Genomic DNA, 23894 nt, shown 5'->3' on the forward strand with positions numbered 1-23894 from the left:
GTATTGTATACTTACTGTATGATTTCTAGGATTATATAATAAGTCTAGTTTGGTGTGTATGCGTATTTATGAAAGTAAGCATCTGTGTCTAGGTGTATACAGGTGTTTATGTGAGTGTACTGTAAATAGATATATGGTGTATGTGTATGTAAAGCATCTACTTGTTTTGCATTTAATTTAAAGAGATATTTTTATCCCTTAATATTATATCAAATATATATATATATATATATATTATATTAGATTAGATTAGGGCTGCACAATATATCGAAATTATCGAAATATCGCAAATGTACATATCGCAATATCTGAATGATTTTAATAGGCTACTTCAACATTGTGAAAAGTGTACGTTTTAGGTTGATTCATATAGCAGAGAATAGACACGACTGTTACTTATGTGATTTGCTTGATGTTAAAAATAGTTATTAAAAGCAATAACTTGCGAAAAACAACTCCTTGCAGTCTCGCGCTCTGCTGTCCGAAACACACACACAAGCCGTTCTTTTTTTTGTGTCTTGTTACACACTCGAACTGTCAAATACACACACAGTTATGTCAAAATGGCTGTCTTGATGAGTAATCATGTAAACACAGTCGGTTATGCTTAATAGAAATAGATTTTACACACTTAAAGCAATATCATATCGCATATCGAATATTGCATAATTTAACAAGGATATCGCATTTTTCTTCAATATCACACAGCCCTAATATTGATATATATAGCAGAAAAACAAAATATCGCAATGTCAGTTTTCCAAAATCGTGCAACCATAAATGTAGACCAATAATTTTACAATTATTAAATACAGTTTGAAACAGAGCTATTAAAAACCCAAGTGCACTTTTAGTATTTTAATTAGGGCTGTCAAAAGATTAATCGCGATTAATCACATCCAAAATAAAAGTTTGTGTTAACATAATATATGTGTGTGAACTCTGTTAATTATTATTTATATATAAATACACACACAAGCATGTATATATTTAAGAAAAATATATTTTTTATATATAAAACATTTATATTTATATATATTATATATTATATAAATGTATATACAGTATATACATGCAAATATTTCTTAAATATATACATGAATGTGTGTGTATTTATATATAAATAATAATTAACAGAGTACACACACATTTTATGTAAACACAAACCTTTATTTTGGATGCGTTTAATTGCGATTAATCTTTTGACAGCCCTAATTTTAATAAATAGAACCGTTTTGCTTTTAAATGTATCCATGTTTCTTATTATTAAAGAAAAACACATTATTAGCTCTATTGTCAGTGTTATTTGTGCTCCTTAATTTTTCAACTCTGGAACACGTGCTCCTTAGGAAAAAGGCAAGCGTCACGCATGCCCAAAAAGAAAAAAAGAACAGGAGAGACAGAGAAGGTAAGAGAGCAGGAGAGAGAGAGCTCGCGCATGTGTTTGTTTGGCTGGCTCGCGATACACAGAGTCATTAAGGCACTCGAGAAGACTCTGGGTGATTTCAGGTGAACAAATCCTGCTGTGGTGAGGTTAGGCCAGCCTGAGGGAAAGAGAAATCTCAGCTGTGCCCTTTAAAGTGTGAGCAGGTCCCGGCTGAAGTGCACCATTAGGGTTGCTGCCAAGGACACTAAGTCATCGATGAGTGTTTGAGAGCAAGACAAGATGATTCAGTGGGTGCAGTGTTATCAGTAAAAGCTGCCTCGGTACAAAACGTGCAGTTCAATGTTTCACTCCTTCAAAGCGTCAGGCCTCCATGACCACCACATAAACGCCACTTACCTGAGAGCACGTCTAGTTCTGTCTAAATCACACGTGTGGTCCTTTTTCTTAAGCTCTTAAGACAATAAGTAGCATCAACAGAATATGGTGACACGGGCCTACCAGGAGGCGTGCTATCGTTCCCACATGAATCAAAGAGCAGATAAACAGGTTCGACGTATAGGTCAGTCTCTCTGGATCCATTCCACCATTAATCAGAGTCTCCAAACTTCACACCATAGTGAGAAATATTTTCCTGTCAACTGCTCGCTGAAATCGCAGTGCACATCATGTGAGCGATGAGGAACTGGAACGGAGACTCGGACCAAATCAAAGCACGTACTGCAGGTCTCCTTGACCCCGATTTCAAAGCGAAATATTCCAAACGCTTCTGGAAGAAACATGGAGGAGTAAACATGATTATGGGTCACACAAAAAAAAGTTTGTCTTCATGTCGATTTGACCTTCATCTGTTGATTTCACAAATATCAGGAAGGTATGATCAATGCCGTTGTAATTTTTGGTGTGCAAATTAGTCCAATCATGCATGAATATTTTAACAATTAAAGTGCCCCTATTATACTATTTTTAAAGTCCCTCATTTTGTTTTGAAGCTCCTGCAACAGGTTTAACATGCATCAAAGGTCAAGAAACGCTTTACTTTTCTCATTATATACATTGCAGATCACCTCTTTACTCACAGCGTCTGAAATAAGACTCTTTAAACCCCTTCTTTTCAAGAACCTACATTGTTCTGATTGGTCAGATGGCCCAGTCGGTTGGGATTGGTCTACTCTGCTCTGATTGGTCAGATGGCCCAGTCTTTTATGATTGGTCTACTCTGCTCTGATTGGTCAGATGGCCCAGTCGGTTGGGATTGGTCTACTCTGCCCTGATTGGTCAGATGGCCCAGTCTGTTGTGATTGGTCTACTCTGTCCTGATTCGTCGGTAGGCCTAGTGATTGGTCAGATGGCCCAGCCTGTTGTGATTGGTCTACTATTCTTGGATTGGTCAGATGGCCCAGCCTGTTGTGATTAGTCTACTCTGCCCTGATTGGTCAGTAGGCCTAGTGATTGGTCAGATGGCCCAGCCTGTTGTGATTAGTCTACTCTGCCCTGATTGGTCAGTAGGCCTAGTGATTGGTCAGATGGCCCAGCCTGTTGTGATTAGTCTACTCTGCCCTGATTGGTCAGATGGCCCAGCCTGTTGTGATTGGTCTACTCTGCTCTGATTAGTCAGGTGGCCCAGTCTGTTTTGAAACAAAATGCTATAGTAAGTACATACTGTAAATTAATATTACTCAGTATTCAATGTATAATCACACCGTTACAAGGACACCTTGAATTAAACAGTAATCTTTATATTAGCTTTATTTCAGTGACCAAAAACGATTAACAATAACAACACTGCTTAACTGAAGAAAGTAACAGCAGCTGGTCTCCGCAAGCCCCGTCTTGACCTGCTAGGCTATATATATGATAAACATGAGGCCTACTTTCTGAGAAAATCACAAGTCAATTGGGACATAGTTTATATTTATAAATCACTCTAAAAACAACTGTTCCTGATCTTATCAGTCTGAGACTCTGAATCTTATCATAAACCTTATTTAGGCTACACTATTGCATATTATATAAACTGTAACTAATTCTATACTATAAATAAACCACCTATATATATAACTTACTGGAACATTCGCCCAGTTTGTACCACACGCAAAAGTCACGTACAGGGCTTCCCCCACATCATCTGCGTCACGTCATAAGCCTGTTAGGCATAAGCATCCTGGGAACCATAGCTTAGTGACATAACGTCACAACAATGCAAGGTATGCACAAGACTCACGTCTGATTGCCAGAGTAACACAAGCTATTTAGCACCCCGTTTCCCCTCTACACCCTCAAATCCAGTCGTGCGAATTTTCACAACAATCCCGAGTCAAACTACAGGCCATTTGCACCTACATGATGATGTTGTGACACGGACCGGCATGGATTAAAGAGACACGTCACTGCCCTCCCCCCTCCTCTCGCCACTTTACACAAGCTACAGTGGTGTGATGTAGCACATTTAACGGGGGAACAGCGAGCATGCTTTATGGGTGGTTCAATTGACTAGACGTTTCTTCTTCTTAAGGCCTGTTCACACCGGGACGATTTTCGCACGCGTTTATCGCCGACGTTTAACGCCTCGGGACTAAACAATGGGCGCCAATATGAGTGTTCACACTGACGCGCAAAACGGCAGACGTAAAAACGCCATTTTTTTAAAAACGGCTCGGGTTCGTTTTTTTATTTTGACGCGGCGCGTAAAAAACTGTCCGACCAATGAGATCGGCGCTTTTGTTCACGTGCCTGGAGCTGCTGAAGTGACAGTAAAACACGACTTGGTGGCGCTCAAGCACAAAACGCTCTTGCCGAGCACACATTGATACGAAGAAGAAGTAGTAAGTAGACAAAGAAGAAGATGAACTGCTAATGCTGCTTGCCAGTTAGCAAAAAGTGTGTGAATGGTTTTGTCCATATACATAATATGTCTATGGTTTTGGCAAGCACGTAAATACTGTCTCTCTTCTCCTTCTGTGTGACAAGCGAGTGTCAGAGGCTTAAAGTGCCGCAGCACCATCTTGTGTACCGGGAGCGCATCGACTGAATGTGCACGTTCACTCTGCGCAGCGCCAGTGAAAATCGCTTGGGTGTGAACACTCAAGACGCGCCGAAAAACGGCACGAAAAATGCTGGCGATAAGTGCGCGCACGATATTCGTCCCGGTGTGTACAGGCCTTTAGAAACAGGGCAGATGAAGTAACATGACAATGTCAAGACTCAGGCTCAAATTGTGAAAGAATGGTTGAGAGGGAGCATGAAGAATCATTTTCACGCATCAATTTTTGGTCAAGATCTTGTATTGAGAATGCAAGAGTCCAGCACTCTGTAAAGTCTCCTCCAGCACATCCCAAATACTTTCAATACATTTAGGGATGCACGATATTATCGGCACAACATGGGAATCAGCCGATATGAAAAATTATGCCGATATGCCTTGCCGATAACGTGTTGATATGAGCCTGCAATAACTCAATTGTCGTGATAAGACCATGTCAGCACTGTGGTCATTCTTGAAGTGAAAACAAGCAAATACATTGCATGTATGGTGATTTATGTTGACAGTTTTTAAATGTTGCCTTGAATTTGTGAATCAACGCAGGATTGCCAGGTTTTCACAACAAAAGTAGCCAAAAAAAAAAGCACAATCGCGTCTCCCCACTCTCTAGCGCGGGGAGCAGCCTCCACAGCAGCTTAAGCTCCTCCAGGTCCTAGTGCCTGCCCAATAGAATATATTATATACAGGGCTCTCAAGTCTCACGCATTGGGCGTGAGACACACGCATTTCAACCCGTTCACACGCTCACACACCACACCTTGTATTTCTCACGCAGAGAAATTTCCAGGATAATGCCCACCAAGTTGCGCTGCTATGAAGAGGAATCAAGTGAGTTCCACACATAGGGTTCCACACAGAGTTCAAAAGGCCCTGCCACGCCCCAGCCAATCAAATAAAAAATATAGCTACCGAACAGCCAATCAGAAAATAGCATTGCTGTATCCAGGTAAGATTTAGATATTCCCGCAACAACACCGTTTACATTCTGCCACCTACTGGTGGTTTAGTTTAATCTTTTCTTTACAACATTTCTTATTTGTATATTCAAAAATATTTAAAACAATCTCATAACATTTTTCAGTGTAAATGATTTAATTTGATTGGCAACAGCCCTACAGTGTCTTATTCTAATTTAATTTATAGATCAAATTTAAGAATATAAAATGAAAGCTGAAGCATAGATTATGGGAAAATGCCCTTCGTAAAAGGTAAAAATATCAAAGATAAGCAGATTTAAATATCTCAGAGATGATTGAACACTGGTGAGACTATTGCTTCAGAATAAATTATACTTACAACTAGGGCTGCACGATATGAGGAAAAGCTGCGATGTGCGATAACATTGTTTAATATTGCGATGACGATATGACTTGCGATAAATATTCAAATGTGAATGTTAGCTATACTGTTCCCATGTCTTAGTGCTTTAATAGGTCGTGTTCAGTGTTGGGCAGTAACGGAATACATGTACCGGCATTACGTATTCAGAATACATATTATGAGTAGCCTAACTGTATTCCGTTAGTTACAATTTAAATAGTTGATATTTAGAATACAGTTACATTGTTGAAATCAATGGATGACATTAACCATAGCCTACTTCTGTTTCATGAGTTTATTTACTCTCTAAATAAATTAAGGCAACTCAATGCATTTCTCAGAACGCCCCAATATGAAAATGAAAAAATGCAAAGTTTGCGTGATCAGTCGGAAGAGCAGCAGCGGGAGCTAGAGGTAGAGATGGAGCCAGAACAACAGAGCCAGGACAAGAATGCGTTTCTATCTTGGAAATTCAAACAGCATTTCATATTAAAGAAAGAGAAGGGAGAACGAAATATAACACGGCAGTGCAACTGTGCAGTGCCGCGGTGGTTGGGGTGGCGGCTATACACGCATGCACGCCTATATATTTTTTTTATATAGCCTATATTATATATATAAATTCGTTATATATTCGTTAAATATATTATTCGTTTATATATTTTATTTTCAAAATGTAGGCTATTTAATTGAGATTGACGTGTATATATATATATATAGGCCTATTTATATAGGCTACCTCAATTAAATAGCCTACATTTTGAAAAAAAAAAATGCGTGTTTATTTTAGTAGGCCTACTTCCGTCAGTGAAACAACATACTAAAGCCTGTAAAACATTTAAATAAATATCTGTAAATAATCGAAATATAAATAGTATAAGTTAAATATTAGTTAAAGAAAAAATTAGTTTATATTTCCCCACAGACATGCCTCTTTGCGCTGAAAGGGAAGACACGAGCAGGAAAGAAGCATCGTTTTCTGATATCTTAATGTTTTCTCCTGATGTTCCAAAACTGATCGGCTACTTGTAGTAAAATGTGAAGAACGAAATTATCTTCCGCAGGGTCAAGAACTGAGGCTTTGTTTGATTATGCGCTTTGAGAGAAAGCGAAACTAAAAATCTCCGGCGTGTATGAAATACGCTATAGGCTACACATAAATTTGACCAAGTCTAATAGCAAGCACAAACTGTGTTAAATAAAGTAAAGTTTGAAGTAAAATGTATCTGTCCAACTCCGTTTTCTACTTTACCACAGTAAATGATGCAAATATAGCCTAGGCTACTCCTAAATTAATCCAACAAGGAAGACACGTTTAATCCCCTGTGAGAGACGTAAATGAGGATTTGGGGAAACAAATAAGAGATTCCATGTCCAGTAGAATAAAATGGAGTAAGCCTAAGCCTATTGTTAAATTCGAGGAAAATCGTGTGACCAGATACCAAAACGCAAGCGATCTTAAAATGGTCTCACCACACAAAGCTTCCTCTCTCGTTCAGCCTGAATCCATATGTTTCCATGGCTGCGATGTAACATTTAATTGCAAACCTATTATTTATTTTGTAAATGAAGCTTTGTGCTTCACTCGTGTCATTAATATTCACGTAAAACAGCATTCACAAACAGAAAAAGGTGTTTTCGCCAACCACCGCCGGTGCCCTGCTTAGTTGACGTGCAACTTTACATTCTCCTATGCGCTGATTTACCAGCCCAAGAGCCGATGGCCCCGTTGACGACAGCTAAATATTTTATAATATACGTTTAGTAAGCAGGATTTGATGGCCGGATTCTTAGACTTATAAAATGTAATTCAATGTGGAAGTAATCCAAGTATTCAAAATAAGTTACTCAGACTGGCGTATGTAATAAACTGTTTTCCCTTATTCATCGTGTCAGGCTGTCGGTTGCGATGTGTTCATCGCGCGAGTTCATATCGCGATGACGATGAAAATTCGATGTATCGTTCAGCCCTACTTACAACACAGTACATTCTGAAAAAAAAAAATTATAATATATATATATATATATATTCCAAATTATTATGGATTATTAATTTGCCTCTTCCCTGACATCTTTGAAATAGAGAAATGCAAGAATTAATAATATTAATACAATTAATACTACGGTGCCAAAATCTCACTCTGAACTCAGTTCAAAACTTTAGAGCCCTGTATATATATAGTCTATTTAGTGGGGGCACTGTTGTTATAGAAATAAAATGAAAAGTAGAATACACAAATAAATAGAAGTTACTTCTTTTTCTGAATAAATAAAGCAGTAATGATGTCAAAGCACAATCGTGACACTTGTAAATTAAATACTTTTATACAGTTTATTAATCTGTAATAAAATTGTATGAAATGGATGATGAAAAATAATCCACGGAGCACAAATTTTTTTTTTTTTTTTTTTAAGATAAATACAGCATCAACTGATGCCATGCCACCCCCACTTCATGTGCACAAACACTAAATCCAAAAATAAAATATTTAGGTTACAACTGCATCTGTCTGGGATGAAAAATCACTGACTTTATTTTGTTTTTTTCAGCACTTTTAATATACTCTTATTATAAAAAGACCTTTATTAACATGTATTTATCTTTAACAAGTATCCTTTTAGTAAGGAGATCTAAGAAATCTGAAACCAGAATGAAAAAAAAAAATGTTTTTGCTCAAAATGGTGGTTTCCAAACAAAGGGAAAAAATAAACATATATCGGTATCGATATCGGCATATCGGCAAAAATCCAATATCGTGCATCCCTAATTATTAGATAAAAAGTCAAAAATATGACATGCTAAGTCATTGTGAGATGAACAGTTGAAATTAGGACTTTAAAACTTCTGAGATAAAAATTCAAAATTTTGGATTTTGAGTCAAAATTATGATTTAAGAATCGAAATTATGAGAATAAAAAGCTGAAATTTGATTTTAAAAAAGTCTAAATTATGACCCAAACACCCACTAAGACATTTAAGAGATGAAATCACGCTAAAATGAGTTGAAAAATATCGGCAAAAATCCAATATCGTGCAGATCTGGACTCGGAGGTGCCAATTTTCATGTGTGAAAATTATTCTTCATGCACCCTTTCAACCATTCTTCCACAATTTGAACCTGATGAATCTTGACATGGTCATCCTGGATGGCCATGATGTTTCTTCCTAGTTCCTACATGGTTGTTTAAGAAAAAAAAAACTTTTGCATGCTAGAAACCAATCATAGACGTTAAGCATTCGCATGCTCGTTCCGCATCAAATTGTTGGCTAATAATTTCTTTTTCTAAATCTTTTATCCTTGAACTGTACACCATCTTCTGTTTGTCAGCTAAGATAAGACAATAAAGATATTCTTTTATTGATAAGAGGAGATTCAATGAGAGAACGGTCTCCTTTAAGTCCTTCAAAGGAACGGTCAAGGCAGATAAGAGTCAAATCTAAGAGAACCGGCAAATTCCCACAATAATCTATCCCTGCCTGGACACACAAAGTTTACGACAAAGAGAAGCGTCACAGTATTGGCAGGGTGTTATTCCCACTGACACATTTAATTTCTGAAGTTATATCACACTTAAAAAAAAAAAAAAAAATGTAATTACAGAGAAGCAGAAGTAGCCCATGTTTGAAGAGAGAATATGTAACCTTCACATAAATATGTGACGGTGCTTTTAAACAGGGAACAGAAATTGCATTTCTTTATATTTCAGAAAATCAAATGGCAGGGCTTCAATGAGGACACGTGGACAAAGCAACCTAATCATAACAGGAAAATTGAACGGCCTTGCTCCAGTACTCTTCAACAAATGCCACAAAACTGACTTGCATACACTCAAACAATACCTTTCTACTAGATGTTTATGTTTACATGACAAACATTGAGCACTGGCTATTAAAGCATAAGAAAAAAATGTCAATGCAACTGAAATGTCATCATTTCTAACACTGCAAAATCAATTCATAGCTGATCACAACCTACAAATACAGGATAAATCTGTAGGTGTCTCAGTGTTTTTGTCTAAGGAAAATGGTCATGGCACAAATGGGACACTTCATAATCACTCATAACAACATTAAGCTTATATCATGAATCAAACAATGGCACGAAAGTGCAATGAAACTGAAATGGTTACATGCATGCTGAGATGTACCTCAACTACTAATCTAAAGCATTACGCAATTTTTGCGCATGACCTAATTATTAAAGTTGTTATAAAAGTGTTTCATGCACACAGTATGTTTGGGAACTGAATGTTTTGCCCCGGATAAAACGCATGCAGCGCCACGACACGCGCACTGCGGGTCTCTTTCAACCATTAGAAACAAACAATCACTCACGCGCTCACAATCACCGTGATCAGATCAAAACCCAAGTGGAAGCACTCGGTAGATCTGTCCCCGATCATCCCCTGACAGCTGGGAGGTAAATAGACGTGCATTTAGAGCTGTTACGGTGCTAGTAAAGGTCTGATAGGCCAGAATAATCGCCGCACAATGACACAAGGCAGCGGATGAACGGTACAAAACGAGCTCCATCACAGTTCACGTTACCTTTTTCATTCGCGGTGCCTCGGCCACGGTGCCATCGCAGTTGACAAACGCCTCGCCGCCGTTCTGCTGCTGGTCCGGCCGCTTCATCGCGGACGCCTGCGGCATCTTCACGGGGTTCGGAGCGGCGGTCACCGGGCTCGGCTCCCCCGCCGCGGCCGCCGTTGCCGACGAAGTAGAGTTAATTTCACTCTTCTTCTCCTCTGCCTTGGGTGTCAGCGGAGATATAGTGGGGAGAGAGTCTTTACCGGCCACGTCTTTTAATTCGACCTCGGCCATTTTCGCTGCCACAGCCTGGACTGACATAGCTGCGAACCGCACGGTGCTTTTTTCCAATACAGAGAGAAGCGACACACGAACGGATACGCACGGTGGAATGACGCTCGGTGCAAAGCACCATGGGACATGCAGTTCACGTTACCATAGCGTCTACTACGCATCATGGTTAATAATAGTGAACGAACGGTAGTGGTAGTAATAACAACGATTTTTTTTCCCAGGATATATACTTCTTAAAACATCGTAACAGACGTATTTCAAAAACTACATTGTAATATCGTATAATAAGATACCGTTTGACTATTTTTATTTATATGCGTCAAATCATGATTAATCGCATCTAAACATAAAAGTTTTTGTTTATATGTGTGTGTGTATACAGTATGTATACACACACACACACACACACACACACATACACATTATGTAAACAGTCGATTTGACAGATACACTAATACTATATTATTGCATTTTATTATTATACTATAAGATTAATACCACATTCTCAAAATTAAGTTTTCAAACTCTAACAAATATTACTTCATACTAACAAAAAAAAAATACTGTAGCAGCATCATATGATAATACCATGGTACAAGATCATTACCATGTTTACGTACCATGATATTTCCATGGAGATTCTAAGATAGCATGGTTGTACCACACTCAGTTGGACCACTGTTGGAAGACTTCTTAAAACTCTTTTTATCTCTCACACCTTATGCATGAACATTATAAAGCAATTTCACATTGGCATTCTAGGAAATTCCAGCTGCAGAACTGGTGAAGCTGCAAAGACTATAAAACTAGCACATACTTGTGTTCCTATCATTTATAATCATCCGTGAGAGAGCAGCACTACCATCCAGTGGTTAACCGAGGGATTAGAGTTCAAGGCTTTGGAGTGAAAAACATAAGAACAATGCTGGAATTTATTAAATTGAATACCAAAAGACAAAAGTGGAAGCTCTTTTCATTTCAAGTTTCACTTCAGACACAATACAAAATACAAACACGTCTTGCTGATTGTGTAATTTGGCAATGAAGATCCAGATCAACTATCCTCTGAGCTCTTCTGTATATTGTCAAGGTAATCGTGAGGAGAAATAAGAAAAGCCCTTCATTGAAAGCAAGTAAATGAACATTATTACACCAAAAGTACATTTGTCATGGTAACAGGTGTTCATTTATACAGCAAAATAAAGAAAAGGTAAAGAAAAACTACCAGTAACTGCTTTTTAAAAATCCTATCACTCCTGCTGTGTCTACTCACCCTGACCAGCCTGAAAGAATTGACATTCATGTATAACTGCATTGTTTTTCTTGTATGACGAACAAAATACCAAAAAATATTTATACAAAAATCCAGTGGAACAAGGTCTATTTTCAAGCCATACATATCTCAGCGTTGACGTTAAAAACATTCTCTTCAGCTAAAATGTCTTTCTGTGCTTAATCTGTATTTGCATTAAGTTTGTGAGAGTACAATGCATCTCAAAAACATTCAACATCACAAGAATGTAAAGGTAAAAAAGTCTATCACATCTCAAGGCTTGTGCAATTTGTTCCTCTAAGTGGAAAAACAGGACCATCTCAGTCCCCGAAGATCCAGAGCACATTCACTCCCGAAAGACCGAGATTCACTCTCCTGTTACAAAAAAAAACAAAACAAGTGTGGTTTCATCCATTTCGCACTTCAATGTATTCTAGCCTTACAATTCCTTAAAACCAAGCAGATCACAGTCAGATCTAAACTCACCCCAGCATGCCAGACTCCTTGGTTTTGATTATGTAGAGGAACATGAGGATGGTATGAAACAAGTTATTTCTGCCCTGTGAGAATATGGAGGAAAGCATTAGTCACAAGAACAGAAGAGTCACTTTACTGTAATTATAGTTAGAGAGTCTACTCACCTTGGGCAAGCTGTAGATGTGTCCCTGGTAGACGAGCTGATAATGAGGAGGGGTTGTGCTACTTTGATGGATGCAGAACAGGTTCTCGTTGGACACGTCTGTTAGAAATTCACACATAAAAAGTCATATTGGATATTGTTGCAGACAGCACCCAGGGTTCCCACTCTTTTTCAGCAACCATTTTCCATTACTTTTCCAGGACATTTTCTATTTTATATAAAAGACAACAATCATGCCAAATATTGCTTTCGAAGTCTTTAAAAGCGTACAGTTTATTGCCATTACGTAACAATCCAGCATTTTTCAATATGAGCTCTTAATCATACATTATGACTATGGAAGCTTGTTTACACCACAGAATAGAAAGAAAAGGTAATTGTGAATTTTCATCTCGCTACTCTGACTTTCTCGCAATTATGAGTTTACATATTTGTGATATAAACGTGAAAATTGTCGCAATTCTTTTTTTCCTCAGAATTGGACTTTATACCTTGCAATTGCAGTTTAGATCTCACAATTCTGAGAAAAGAAGTCAGAATTGCAAGATATAAACTCGCAACTGCGCAAAAAAGTCAATTGTGAAGAAAAGGTCAGAATTGCGAGTTTATATCACGCAATTCTGACTATATCTTGCAATTCTGACTTTATAACACACAAATGTGACTTTATATCAAAATGATGTGATTAGGGAGCAGCTTACGAGTTAACATTCACTGCATACATTTGAGCAGTTATAGCATTAGCAAGACTAAACGTCATTATTCAAAATACTACTCACACACATCAAACTCAGCATTCCTGAACATGTGCTTTCTGCAACTAGCGCTAATTGTTTGGGCCAGCGATAAACTCTTTATACTCGGCTAGAGAAATAACTTTTTTTTTAAAGAATTTTCCCAGACAACAACAAGATTATCCAGGACATTTGACATTTTCTCTAATTTTCCATGTGTTTTCCAGGACTGGAAAATTTGTCATCAATTTTCCAGGTTTTCAAGGTTTTCCAGGACGAGTGGGAACCCTGAGCACCTCTCTTCCCGGTCTGTCAGTAACGCTCTGTTTAGTTCCCGACTCTATGAAGCCCCTCCTTTTGAAAGCCACAATGTGCTGTGATTGGTCGGCTGGAGCAGTGTGTTGTGATTGGTCAACCAATTCGAGTATGATAGGGAAATGTCCCGCCCCTTACCTTAACCATGAGTTTCAACACACTACTAACTAACTCAACCAGGCTCCGCCCCTTTATTCGGTTTATGCAAAGAAGCTAAAAAAACACCCAGAAGTTTTTATAAGCTGTTGACCCAAAAAACAAGCTTATAAGGACACAAAAGTGGATACAGGGCATTGAGACAGAGCGCGACACGTTATATTGAGAACTACACCCACTGGAGGGGAACGTGATCAGCAACAGGAAATATAATATCTAAAACTTACATTTGGATATTTGACTTAACAGTGACAACATGTTTCCTACACACATAGGCATACCGAGTGTCAGATCCCAAAATTAACCCATTCTTCCTACTGAAGCTTCACGTCTTATTGCCTTTATCCACTTTTGTCTCCTTAAACGCTCGTTTTTTTGGGTCGACAGCTTATAAAAACATATTTCTGTGTTTTTTAGCTTGTTTGCTGTACACTCTGTCACATAGCAGCTTTTAGACATTGTTCTGTTTTTTGTTATAAGTCCGAAATGACAAGGAGGCAGCCTCACGTAATGCACAGTCAATGGAGAGCGTTGGATTGTTTTCCCCCTCGGTGTGGGCGTGGCATAAATGGTCTCTATTGGGCGCAAATGATTTAAATGAGGAATATTGGAATGCGTTCGTTCCCGGTATGTAGAGAATAACTCGCTTTGGAGTGACTTTGCAGAGCTTTTTCATGCTCAACCCGCAACATTACACACTGACGAAAGTGTCCTCTTTAAACACGCTGTCTAAAACTCAATGCAACACATTATCAGAGCATACCTGGTTTATCTGGGGTCTGTATAAAATGCTGGGACGTAAAGGTTTTTCCGTCGGGATACTTAGGATGTGGAGGGAGCCGTGAGTCCAGGTATGTACACAGCACATGCATCAGGATCTGATGAGCACAGAATCGTGGAGTCAGTGAAATAAATACACTGCATCGTTACAAATATTATTGAGCTTCTCTAAACTGTAAAACAACAATGAAATGCGGCAAAAGTTTGGAAGAACACACAGCAGAGTCTGTCGGAAGGTCCGTGTCCCATTTCCGGTTTTTCAGATCTCCTCCTCCGTTCCAGCGGAAAGAGCTCATGCAGCCACTGTGGGCTAGTTCTGCAAGACAAGAGCATGATATAGCACTACGGAAAGACAAAATATACTTGTGTTCAAGCCCGATTGATATCATCAGTGTGTATTCTGCTCACCCTTGATTCTCTCCACAAGATACTCCTGGTTTGGTGTGACGTCCAGATACTGTACGATGGCATTGAGGGTGGGAATTGCAGAGGCTTTGACCACAGCAGCTTGTTTGAGACTGCTGATACTGGCCTCTTCATGAAACAAAGAGAACAGAATTAAGACATAATGGAGTAAGCTCAACCTTTTACAGTTAAATATCTTCGGAAGAAAAGATGATTACCTCCAACCTGTAGCTCAGGGCAGCCTATCCTCCTGAGCTGACTGTTGACCGAGTCCATCTCTCTGACCAGATGAACTAGAATGGTGTCATTTATCCACTGCAATAAGTAGAAAGAGAAAAAGATTGACAATTATGGATGGAAGGATGGATGGAAATTTTGGACAATTTATGATGGACAGATGGATGAACATTTTGGACAGTTTACGATTGAAGGATGGACGGAAATTTTGGACGATATATGAAGGACAGATGGATGAACATTTTGGACGATTTATGATGGAAGGATGGATGGAAATTTGACAATTTATGATGGACAGATGGATGGAAATGTTGGACATTTTATGACGGACGGATGGATGGAAATTTTGGACCGTTTATGATGAAGGGATGGAAGGACATTTTGGACAATTTAGGATGAATTAAAATTTTGGATAATTTAACATGGATAGATGGAAATTTTGGATGATTTATGATAGACAGATGGATGGAAATATGACAATTTATGATGAAGTGATAGAAGGAAATGTTGGACAGTTTATGATGGATGGATTTTTTGGACAGTTTATGATGAAGTGATAGAAGGAAATGTTGGACAGTTTATGATGGATGGACGGATGGATGGATATTTTGGACAGTTTATGATGGACGGATGGATGGATATTTTGAAAAAAATTGTGATAAGCTGATTGATGGAAATTTTAGGATGGATGGATGGATGGAAATCTTGGATGGATGAAAAAAATATCCATCCAACCTAAATTGTCAAAAATGTACAACATTAAGGGATACAAATTTTGGATGGATTGATGGATGGATGGATAGATAGATGGAAATTTTTGGAAATTTAGGAAGATAGATATTTTGGACAATTTAAGATGCATGGATATTTTGAACAATTTGGGATGAATCAAAATTTTGGATAATTTAACACAGATAGATGGAAATTTTGGATGATTTATAAAAGGACAGATGGATGGAAATTTGACAATTTATGTTGGACGGATGGATGGAAGTTTTGACCAGATGATGGATGGACATTTTGGACAGTTTATGATGGATGGAAGGAAATTTGGACAATCTATGATGGACGGATATTTTGAAAAATGTATGATAACCTGATTGATGGAAATTTTGGACAGTTTAGGATGGATGGAAAAAATATCCATCCATCCTAAATTGTCAAATTTACCAATTTAGGGATTAAGGGATACAAATTATGGATGGAAGGAAATTTTTGAAAATTTAGGATGGATGACATTTTTTGATAATTTAACATGGATAGATGAAAATTTTAAACAGTTTATGATGGACGAATGGTCGGAAGTTTTGGACAATATATGCTGGATGGATGGATGGACTCACATTTCTCAGTTTAGCAGTCCAGCTGTCAATACTCTCCATCACCACACGACTTGTTGTGATTCTTGCCCAGACCTGTAATAAATCTCTTCACTTTAAAACTCTAAAGAAACAGTTTTTTAAATGAATACAAACAAAAGCATTAAAAAAAGATGCTTTGACATTTTGCCATTCCTTTCGTCCTCACCTCTTCAGCAGCTTGTTTGGAGCCCAGCTCCGTGTCGTCTTTATGGGCAGATGGGGCCTGTGAACGGCAGGCCGGCTGGTATTGAAACTTCCTCAGGCTCTGTGCATAATCCCCCACTGAACGACTGTAGTTCCAGAACGATGGACTGTGTCTTGGAGATGTTGACTCTGGACTTCCTAAATAAGAAAATATCACGATGATGAAGTCTCAGCACAGCCACAGTTTGATTCAACACCTTAATATCCATCCAGGACTCTCACCCAATTGACTGAGGTGGCTTTTCTCCTCCTCCGAACGCAAAAACTTCTCCAAAGTCTTCAGGTCGTCAATGTAGTCCTCCTTGCCTCCGGGTGAATTAAAGACAGATGGGGATGTGCGGTAACGAGCACGGAGACTGCTGCCCTCTGCCGGCCCGAGGTTGCTTGCGTACGGTGAAGAAGAACTCTGACTATAGTTCAACACCTGCAGACATAAAAAGCACAAAGGGAAATGCAGTGGGTGCGTGAACAGAATAAAGGAAGGAAAACACAGTTTTAAAGAAGCTTTTCAGAATGCTCAACCTTGCCAAATGCCATGGGGGGTGAAAAGGTCCCTCCTGCTGAAGAAGGGCTGCTCAGAGGTGGACTGAACCCAGAGACACAGCTGGGGGAAAACTTGGGGCTGGTGCTTGAGGGTCGCGCCGGACTAAAACTGAGTACATTCTGTCCCTGCAGGGGCGATGACTGGACTGAGACCGGAGCTTCTTTCTTCTCTTGTTTCTGAGGTGGAGAGGCTTGAATACCTATTAAAAGCATTTTATTATACATTTTGTACATTGTATATCACTTGAATGCTACCGTTAAATAGACCTACTGTACTTGACCAACTTAAAGTACTGTTTTTGTCATTTGTATCTTTGATTTATTATGTCTAAGGCTGTAATCTCCCAGTCGATTATTAGTCGATACGTTCTGGCTCGACCAAAATTCTGATTGGTCGATTTTTTGCCGTGTTCATTTCATCAGTTTGGCCGTGTTCATTTCATCAGTTTGGCCGCGTTCATTTCATCAGTTTGGCCGCGTTCATTTCATCAGTTTGGCCGCGTTCATTTCATCAGTTTGGCCGCGTTCATTTCATCAGTTTGGCCGCGTTCATTTCATCAGTTTGGCCGCGTTCATTTCATCAGTTTAGCTGCGTTCATTTCATCAGGTGGAAAGCACTAATTGCTAATGGGGGTGTTTTCAGAGCACTCCTGTTTCACAGGTAACAGTCTGTCTTCAGAACACCCCCCTTGTTTTCACTTCTTTTGGATTAGCCCAACCCGCTGGAGAAGAGAGACAGATTGAAGTACGCTACTTTGCTGTAGGCTATATTATTTATTTAAAGGGTTAGTTCACCCAAAAATGAAAATTCTGTCATTAATTACTTACCCTCATGTCGTTCGACACCCGTCAGACCTCCGTTCATCTTCGGAATAGAAATTAAGATAGTTTAGTTGAAATCTGATGGCTCTGAAAGTCCATTGGCTCAATGGTACTCTACACTCTCAAGACCCTTAAAAGGTACTAAAGACATCGTTACAAAGTCCATCTCACTACAGTGGTTCTAAAATAACTTTATGAATCGGCGACAATAGTTTTTGTGCGCAAAAAAAACCTAAATAACGACTTACATACTGATGACGATTTCAAAACAAAGCATCATGAAGCTTCGAAGCGTTATGAATCACTGAGTCGATTCAGCGGTTTGAATCGCCAAATTTAAGCAGTTTGGCGGTTTGACACGCGATCCGAATCATCATTCGGCTCAGTGATTCATAACGCTTCGAAGCTTCATGATCCTTTGTTTTGAAATCATCATCAGTATGTAAGTCGTTATTTAGGGTTTTTTTGCGCACAAAACTATTGTCGCCGATTCATAAAGTTATTTTAGAACCACTGTAGTGAGATGGACTTTGTAACGACGTCTTTAGTACCTTTTAAGGGTCTTGAGAGTGTAGAGTACCATTGAGCCAATGGAGGCCTTACAGAGCCATCAGATTTACACTAAAATATCTTAATTTCTGTTCCGAAGATGAACGGAGGTCTGACGGGTGTCGAACGACATGAGGGTAAATAATTAATGACAGAATTTTCATTTTTGGGTGAACTAACCCTTTAATTGTGAGAGGGTTTTCCTAGCCAGTCCTCTTCTACCATGTCAACAAAGACATCGGCAGTGTGGCAGCATATAAAAAAAAAAATTTGAAAATGGGGAAAAAAGACTAATGCAAATTTTGCAAGCAACAGTTTGCATATCACAGCTCGACGACAAACTATGGAATTCCAAACCTGTGAAGTGAATATGTGGTCTCGTTCCAAATGCATTGATCAATGAGCTTGTGTCGACTGTAGCCTAGATAGGCTTTATGTGCAGCTTCCGTTCTGAGCGCTATGGAAAATATAAGCGCTTCCATTTCAGAGTCCCTGTCTGTTGAAGATGTTGCTGATCATGTTTGTTAGCCCAGGACATTTTACAAATTCAGACCAGACGATGTTCTATGGCCATGTCCGGAATAGAGTAACCTATCCATGTCATACAGTAAGATTTAAGATTTTGACCATATACCTATCGAAGTCATAGACAGTATGAACGTCAGTAAGCTATACTTGTTGTATGTCGCCCACAGGGTGTCACTGTGGCCTCAACCCTTCGCCCTCGCCTACTCTGAGCTCGATTGCTATGTCTGAGGTAAACCACGCCCTCCTCATTACCCTACGCAGGAAGAAATGTAGGAAGAAATAAATGTAGAAATAAACAAATGTAAAAATAAATAAATGTAGAAATGAATAAATGTGGAAATAAATAAAATACTAAATAAATAAATATGGAAAAAATAAATATATACATAAATAAGGAAATAAATATATAAATAATTATTTATTTTCTTTTTTTGTATAAATAAATATATTTATTTTTTACATTTATTTGTATATTTATTTATGTATTTATTTATTTATAATAATGGCAGGTTTGGAATTCCATAACAAACATGTCATATCACCTAAAAATGGTAAGCTCCCCGTCTGTTTTGAACATATCAGAATTGCCATATTTCAATGTTTTTTATTTGGAGCCTAATGCGCGATGCATGTGGCCACTGTTTGTATTAGTTTTGAGCCTATGCTTTGTTTTTCAGTTATGCACTTTATTTCGTTTCTGCTCTTGATCTGGCGTGTTTAATAAATATTCATTTTTTATTGAAACGGACGTGCCTTTTGTGTTTAAGAGTAAACGCTTTAAGTTACTAGTCTATTCGTGTCTCAGCCGCGAAGCTGAGCTAAGCTCCTGTTTGAGCTGCACAGAGCGGCTGAAATATTAGTGTCTGTCAGTTATTATAATACATATGACAAAAACAATTGTCTAAATTATGTTGCATATTCCTCAAAAGTTCTTGTGATGATATCACTAGTTGACAACATAGTAACAGTTACTATATTTTCGGAAATCATAGGCTATGATATTGCGCAGGTGCACGTGTGTCAGACTCATTTCAGTGCAAAATAATCAGGTCAAAAACGATTTAATATACTGCAAATGGCCTACTAGTTTTTTATGTTTATTTAGAATTCATTTAGGCAGACAACAAGGCTCCCAAGTACTGAGCACGGTGCGCAGCTAATTAATTTAACTTTTTTTTTCCTAATGTCATTTTTAGTCGGAAATTTGAGGACTTCAGTCGACCAAGATTTTCTTTGGTTGATTACAGCCCTAATTATGTCGTTTCTATGCGCTCTCTAATCTGTAATCAAAATTCCCTTTCCTCTTGCAACAACATCTTTTCTCTGATGACATGTTCACTGGCATGAGGGCGGGGCAACCTGTCACTCACGTGAGATCCACCAATAGCAAACCACAACCATCCAATAAATTCCCGATGAACAAAATTAAGTCCCATCCTACAGGAGTTTCACTCAGATATACGTCACAATAGGAAATAAAAGACTATTGCAACTTCGGTTTCATCTCGACATAAAACCAATTCATTATAAACTCTTGCAAAAATTAACAATATCTGTCGTCTTTGCTGTGCATTAACACACCTGAGCCCCGGAGTCCAAGAAGTTGATGCTGTACTGGACTGACGGCGATCGTGGACGGGGCCATAGTGTACTTGAAATACTTCCAAAAGTCAAAAAGCGCATTGAGACTGAACAGGGAAGCCAGGGCAAGTTCTGTCCAAAAAAAAAAACATAGTTAGATGTAATGCAACATACTAGATGATGGGTGTATTGACAATATTGTGTACTAGATCACTGACACCCTTTGAGATCTTATTATACACTTACCAATATACCAGATGGGCCAGTAGGTTATGTTGTAGTATCTGCTAAGAAGCTTTCCGGACCTAAAAGACAAGGTGACTTGGTTACCTGTGGTTCAGAAGGCACATCAGATTAGGGACTATCTTTTTGAACATGTATGAACCACTCACATCTCAGTATAGATCATCCCAGCCAGAGACATATTCAGCACCGCCCATGCCAGGACAACCTGCCTTGCCTGTTCCTCCCTCCTCAGCTTCATGGTCTTGTCGATGAGGGAGGTCATGCCTTCCTTTGATGGGGTCATATCTGCACTAGATCCTCTACTACACCATAAGCTCTTGAGATAAAACAGAAAGTATAAACAGACTATCCCAAAAGACACATAATGCATATCAAGGCATCTGAACGACTCCAATACGATTACACTGCTCTGTGTCTAAAGGAAAGTAAAACTATACTATTGTGAATGTGACAGCTTATTATTAGCATGTTATCGAGCTGTAATGTTCAGTTGCACTATGAGCCTTTCAGGCAATGTGCACTTGTACTTCCATAGCTAACTCTACACTGGAGAACTCAGGACGCAATAAACAAGACACGAAAAAAACATATCGGTTTTAGGGGTAAACTGCATCTAAACTCAGATTAAAGTGTGTTTAATACATACTTCTTCTTCATCAGTCCTGCATGAACGCGGTAAAGTAAAGAGAGGGAACACAGCAGCAAATAAATTGGTTTTGAATCACGGTTCAAAATAAAAGTCCCTAAACGTGAAGGTACCAGTTTGTAACTTCAATGAATTTATATGGACAGTAGATGAACTATATTTGCTCCGAATGGTTTTAATATATTATCTTTAATGGCTAACTCTTGTTAGTGTGAAGATGTTAGTGTGAATGTGAAGATTGAAAAACATTTTATTTTATTATTTTGTATTTGTCAGAAAGGAACAACTTACATTATTTACATGAATTACATATAAAAAAAAAACTAAAAAAAAACTATATAACTATATTAACTATATATATATATATATATATATATATATATATATATATATATATATATATATATATATATATATATATATATATATATAGTTAATAATATCAAATAATTAATCATTCTAAATAATATAAATTTATTTGCGTGTGGAGCCTTTTCACATTTCCGGGTTTCTCAGAGCGGAAATCGTTTTTTTTTTATGCGAATCAAAATTATACAAAAATTGTACATGGTTAACTTTTATAGCGGCGAATGAGAGTATACAATAAATATATTTTTTGTGTCCCATTTGCTCAAATTGCAAAAGAAAAACTCCACAATAGTGATTTCTCAACTTTCAAAAAGAGGGAAAAAACAAAGTGAGATTGATAACGGCAGTCAAAAGAGAGAAAACGTAATATTTTTTACCATCACTCCCATAGACGCTGTATTAAACAGCCTCACAGCAGCGGTGACTTGTTTTTTGTAATTTGATACAAAAGTAATATAATACAAAGTATTCGTGTTATAAATGTGCCTACATTTTTTTAAAAGTGAAAATACAAAAAACTTTGCAGGATTTACGATATTGATGACCGTTAAAATGCGCCATCACAGTCTGTGAAAAGGGTTAAAACTAGGCTAAATGTCACGCGCGGGGCTCCGTAGTATTTATTTTTATTATTTATAATATAATATAAATTCAGACAGCAAATCTGCCTGATATAATTCAACAAATTCTCAGCAAATCCTCTTTTAAACACCAGAGGTCAGCAAGACACTGTGCAACCCATTATATGAATATGAGTATATCTTTCAGTCTAGCCCAGGGGTGTCCAATCCTACTCCTGGAGGGCCACTGTCCTGAAGAGTTTAGCACCAACCCCAATTAAACACACCTGTACCAGCTAATCAAGGTCTTATTAGGCACACTAGAAACTTCCAGACAGGTGTTGAGGCAAGTTGGAGCTAAACTCTGCAGGACAGTGGCCCTCCAGGACCGACTTTGGACGCCCCTGGCTCATACCACAGCTGTGATAAAGACCATTAGACTTTACCTGGAGTCAATGAGAGCTGCCATCTCGCGTTTTTCTTAGTGTAAAGTTAATTTTAATAATCTAAAGAACCTTCTTCCATTGTAAAGAACCTTTTGTATGTTAAAAGTTGTTAATGATGCCAATTAAGAACCATCCACTAATCCAATATTAGTAATGTTTTGAAAGCAATGATTTCCTGGATTTTGTAGTGTGAGAGCAGGTAAGCGAATCTATTCTCAGAGCTGAAGCTGGCACTGGATCTCATCTGCAGTCTGTTATAGCATAGTTAGGAGTATGTGTGTGTGTGTGCGATGACATCATATACGTCTGAGTTCTTGCCTCCGTAATTGGCCCGTTTCCTCCACCGGCGTGGAACACACAAGTGGAGCCAGACACATGCTCACAGGGATTTTCCAGAAAGACGAGGGGCCCAGTTTTAGGGACGCTGCGGAGCTAGGGCTGAAAACGACTGTAAATGTCACAAATGAATGAAGGGCCTCAACCCAAAATGCAATCTGATCCAGTGCGCCCCAGGGCAGAGCTGTTTGATCTGCTTCACATTCCACCTCCAACAGCCAAAACAACAGACGTTGCACCATCTCCATGTTCTGACACCACCAGAACTATCTTCACATGTGCGCTGTTAGGAGCTGCATTGCTTTGTTTTGTCTTGCTGGCGCTTTCTGACATGATGATCCAATTGATCGGCAGCCAAATGCTAATTTCACAACCAGAAGCCGATGCTTTTAAAATGGGCCTTTTTGAGTTAACATATACACCCTTGAGATATTTGGCATGAAAATCTGGAGCCTTTCGAGGGACGTCTTTTGCAGACTAATGATCTGCAGGATGGATCACCGAGGTCTATGTTTCAATGATCATTTGTCTTTATAGAGCTGTCACCAGTGTTATAGGGTTAGTTGACATGTAGTTAATACGTCTATAGTG

General features: G+C 38.4%; 2 protein-coding genes across 2 annotated transcripts in view; both read right to left on the minus strand.

The window, feature by feature from the left end:
* The window catches only part of ahcyl2b (adenosylhomocysteinase like 2b), a 60310-nt gene extending 49645 nt beyond the window's left edge, over positions 1–10665 (minus strand). Inside the window, exon 1 of the mRNA XM_079817532.1 lies at positions 10297–10665. Coding sequence (XP_079673658.1) covers positions 10297–10599 — 303 coding nt within the window. The 5' untranslated portion in view covers positions 10600–10665. The remainder of the gene's footprint in view (positions 1–10296) is intronic.
* Positions 10666–11490: 825 nt separating this feature from the next.
* Positions 11491–21643, minus strand: tmem209 (transmembrane protein 209). Its single transcript, XM_079817345.1, has 15 exons — positions 21593–21643; positions 21093–21262; positions 20947–21005; positions 20701–20832; positions 17200–17420; positions 16900–17101; positions 16640–16815; positions 16456–16527; positions 15094–15190; positions 14879–15004; positions 14689–14786; positions 14454–14568; positions 12487–12584; positions 12332–12405; positions 11491–12220 (listed from the first exon to the last, which is right to left on the minus strand). Exons 2-15 carry the CDS (start codon positions 21227–21229, stop codon positions 12166–12168), a joined length of 1662 nt encoding a protein of 553 aa, XP_079673471.1. The 5' UTR covers positions 21230–21262; positions 21593–21643; the 3' UTR covers positions 11491–12165.
* Between the last annotated feature and the right edge of the window lie 2251 nt (positions 21644–23894).

This window comes from Gobio gobio (assembly GCF_949357685.1).
Source record: "Gobio gobio genome assembly, chromosome: 5".
NCBI classification, from domain to species: domain Eukaryota; kingdom Metazoa; phylum Chordata; class Actinopteri; order Cypriniformes; family Gobionidae; genus Gobio; species Gobio gobio.

Excerpts from the sequence above, each read along its gene's own strand:
- tmem209 (XM_079817345.1), bottom strand. The coding sequence starts at position 21,229 with ATGACCCCATCAAAGGAAGGCATGACCTCCCTCATCGACAAGACCATG. Across the intron at positions 14,787-14,878 it reads TCTTGTGGAGAGAATCAAGG|AACTAGCCCACAGTGGCTGC; the intron begins GTGAGCAGAATA and ends CTTGTCTTGCAG. Across the intron at positions 12,585-14,453 it reads ACAGACCCCAGATAAACCAG|ACGTGTCCAACGAGAACCTG; the intron begins GTATGCTCTGAT and ends AATTTCTAACAG.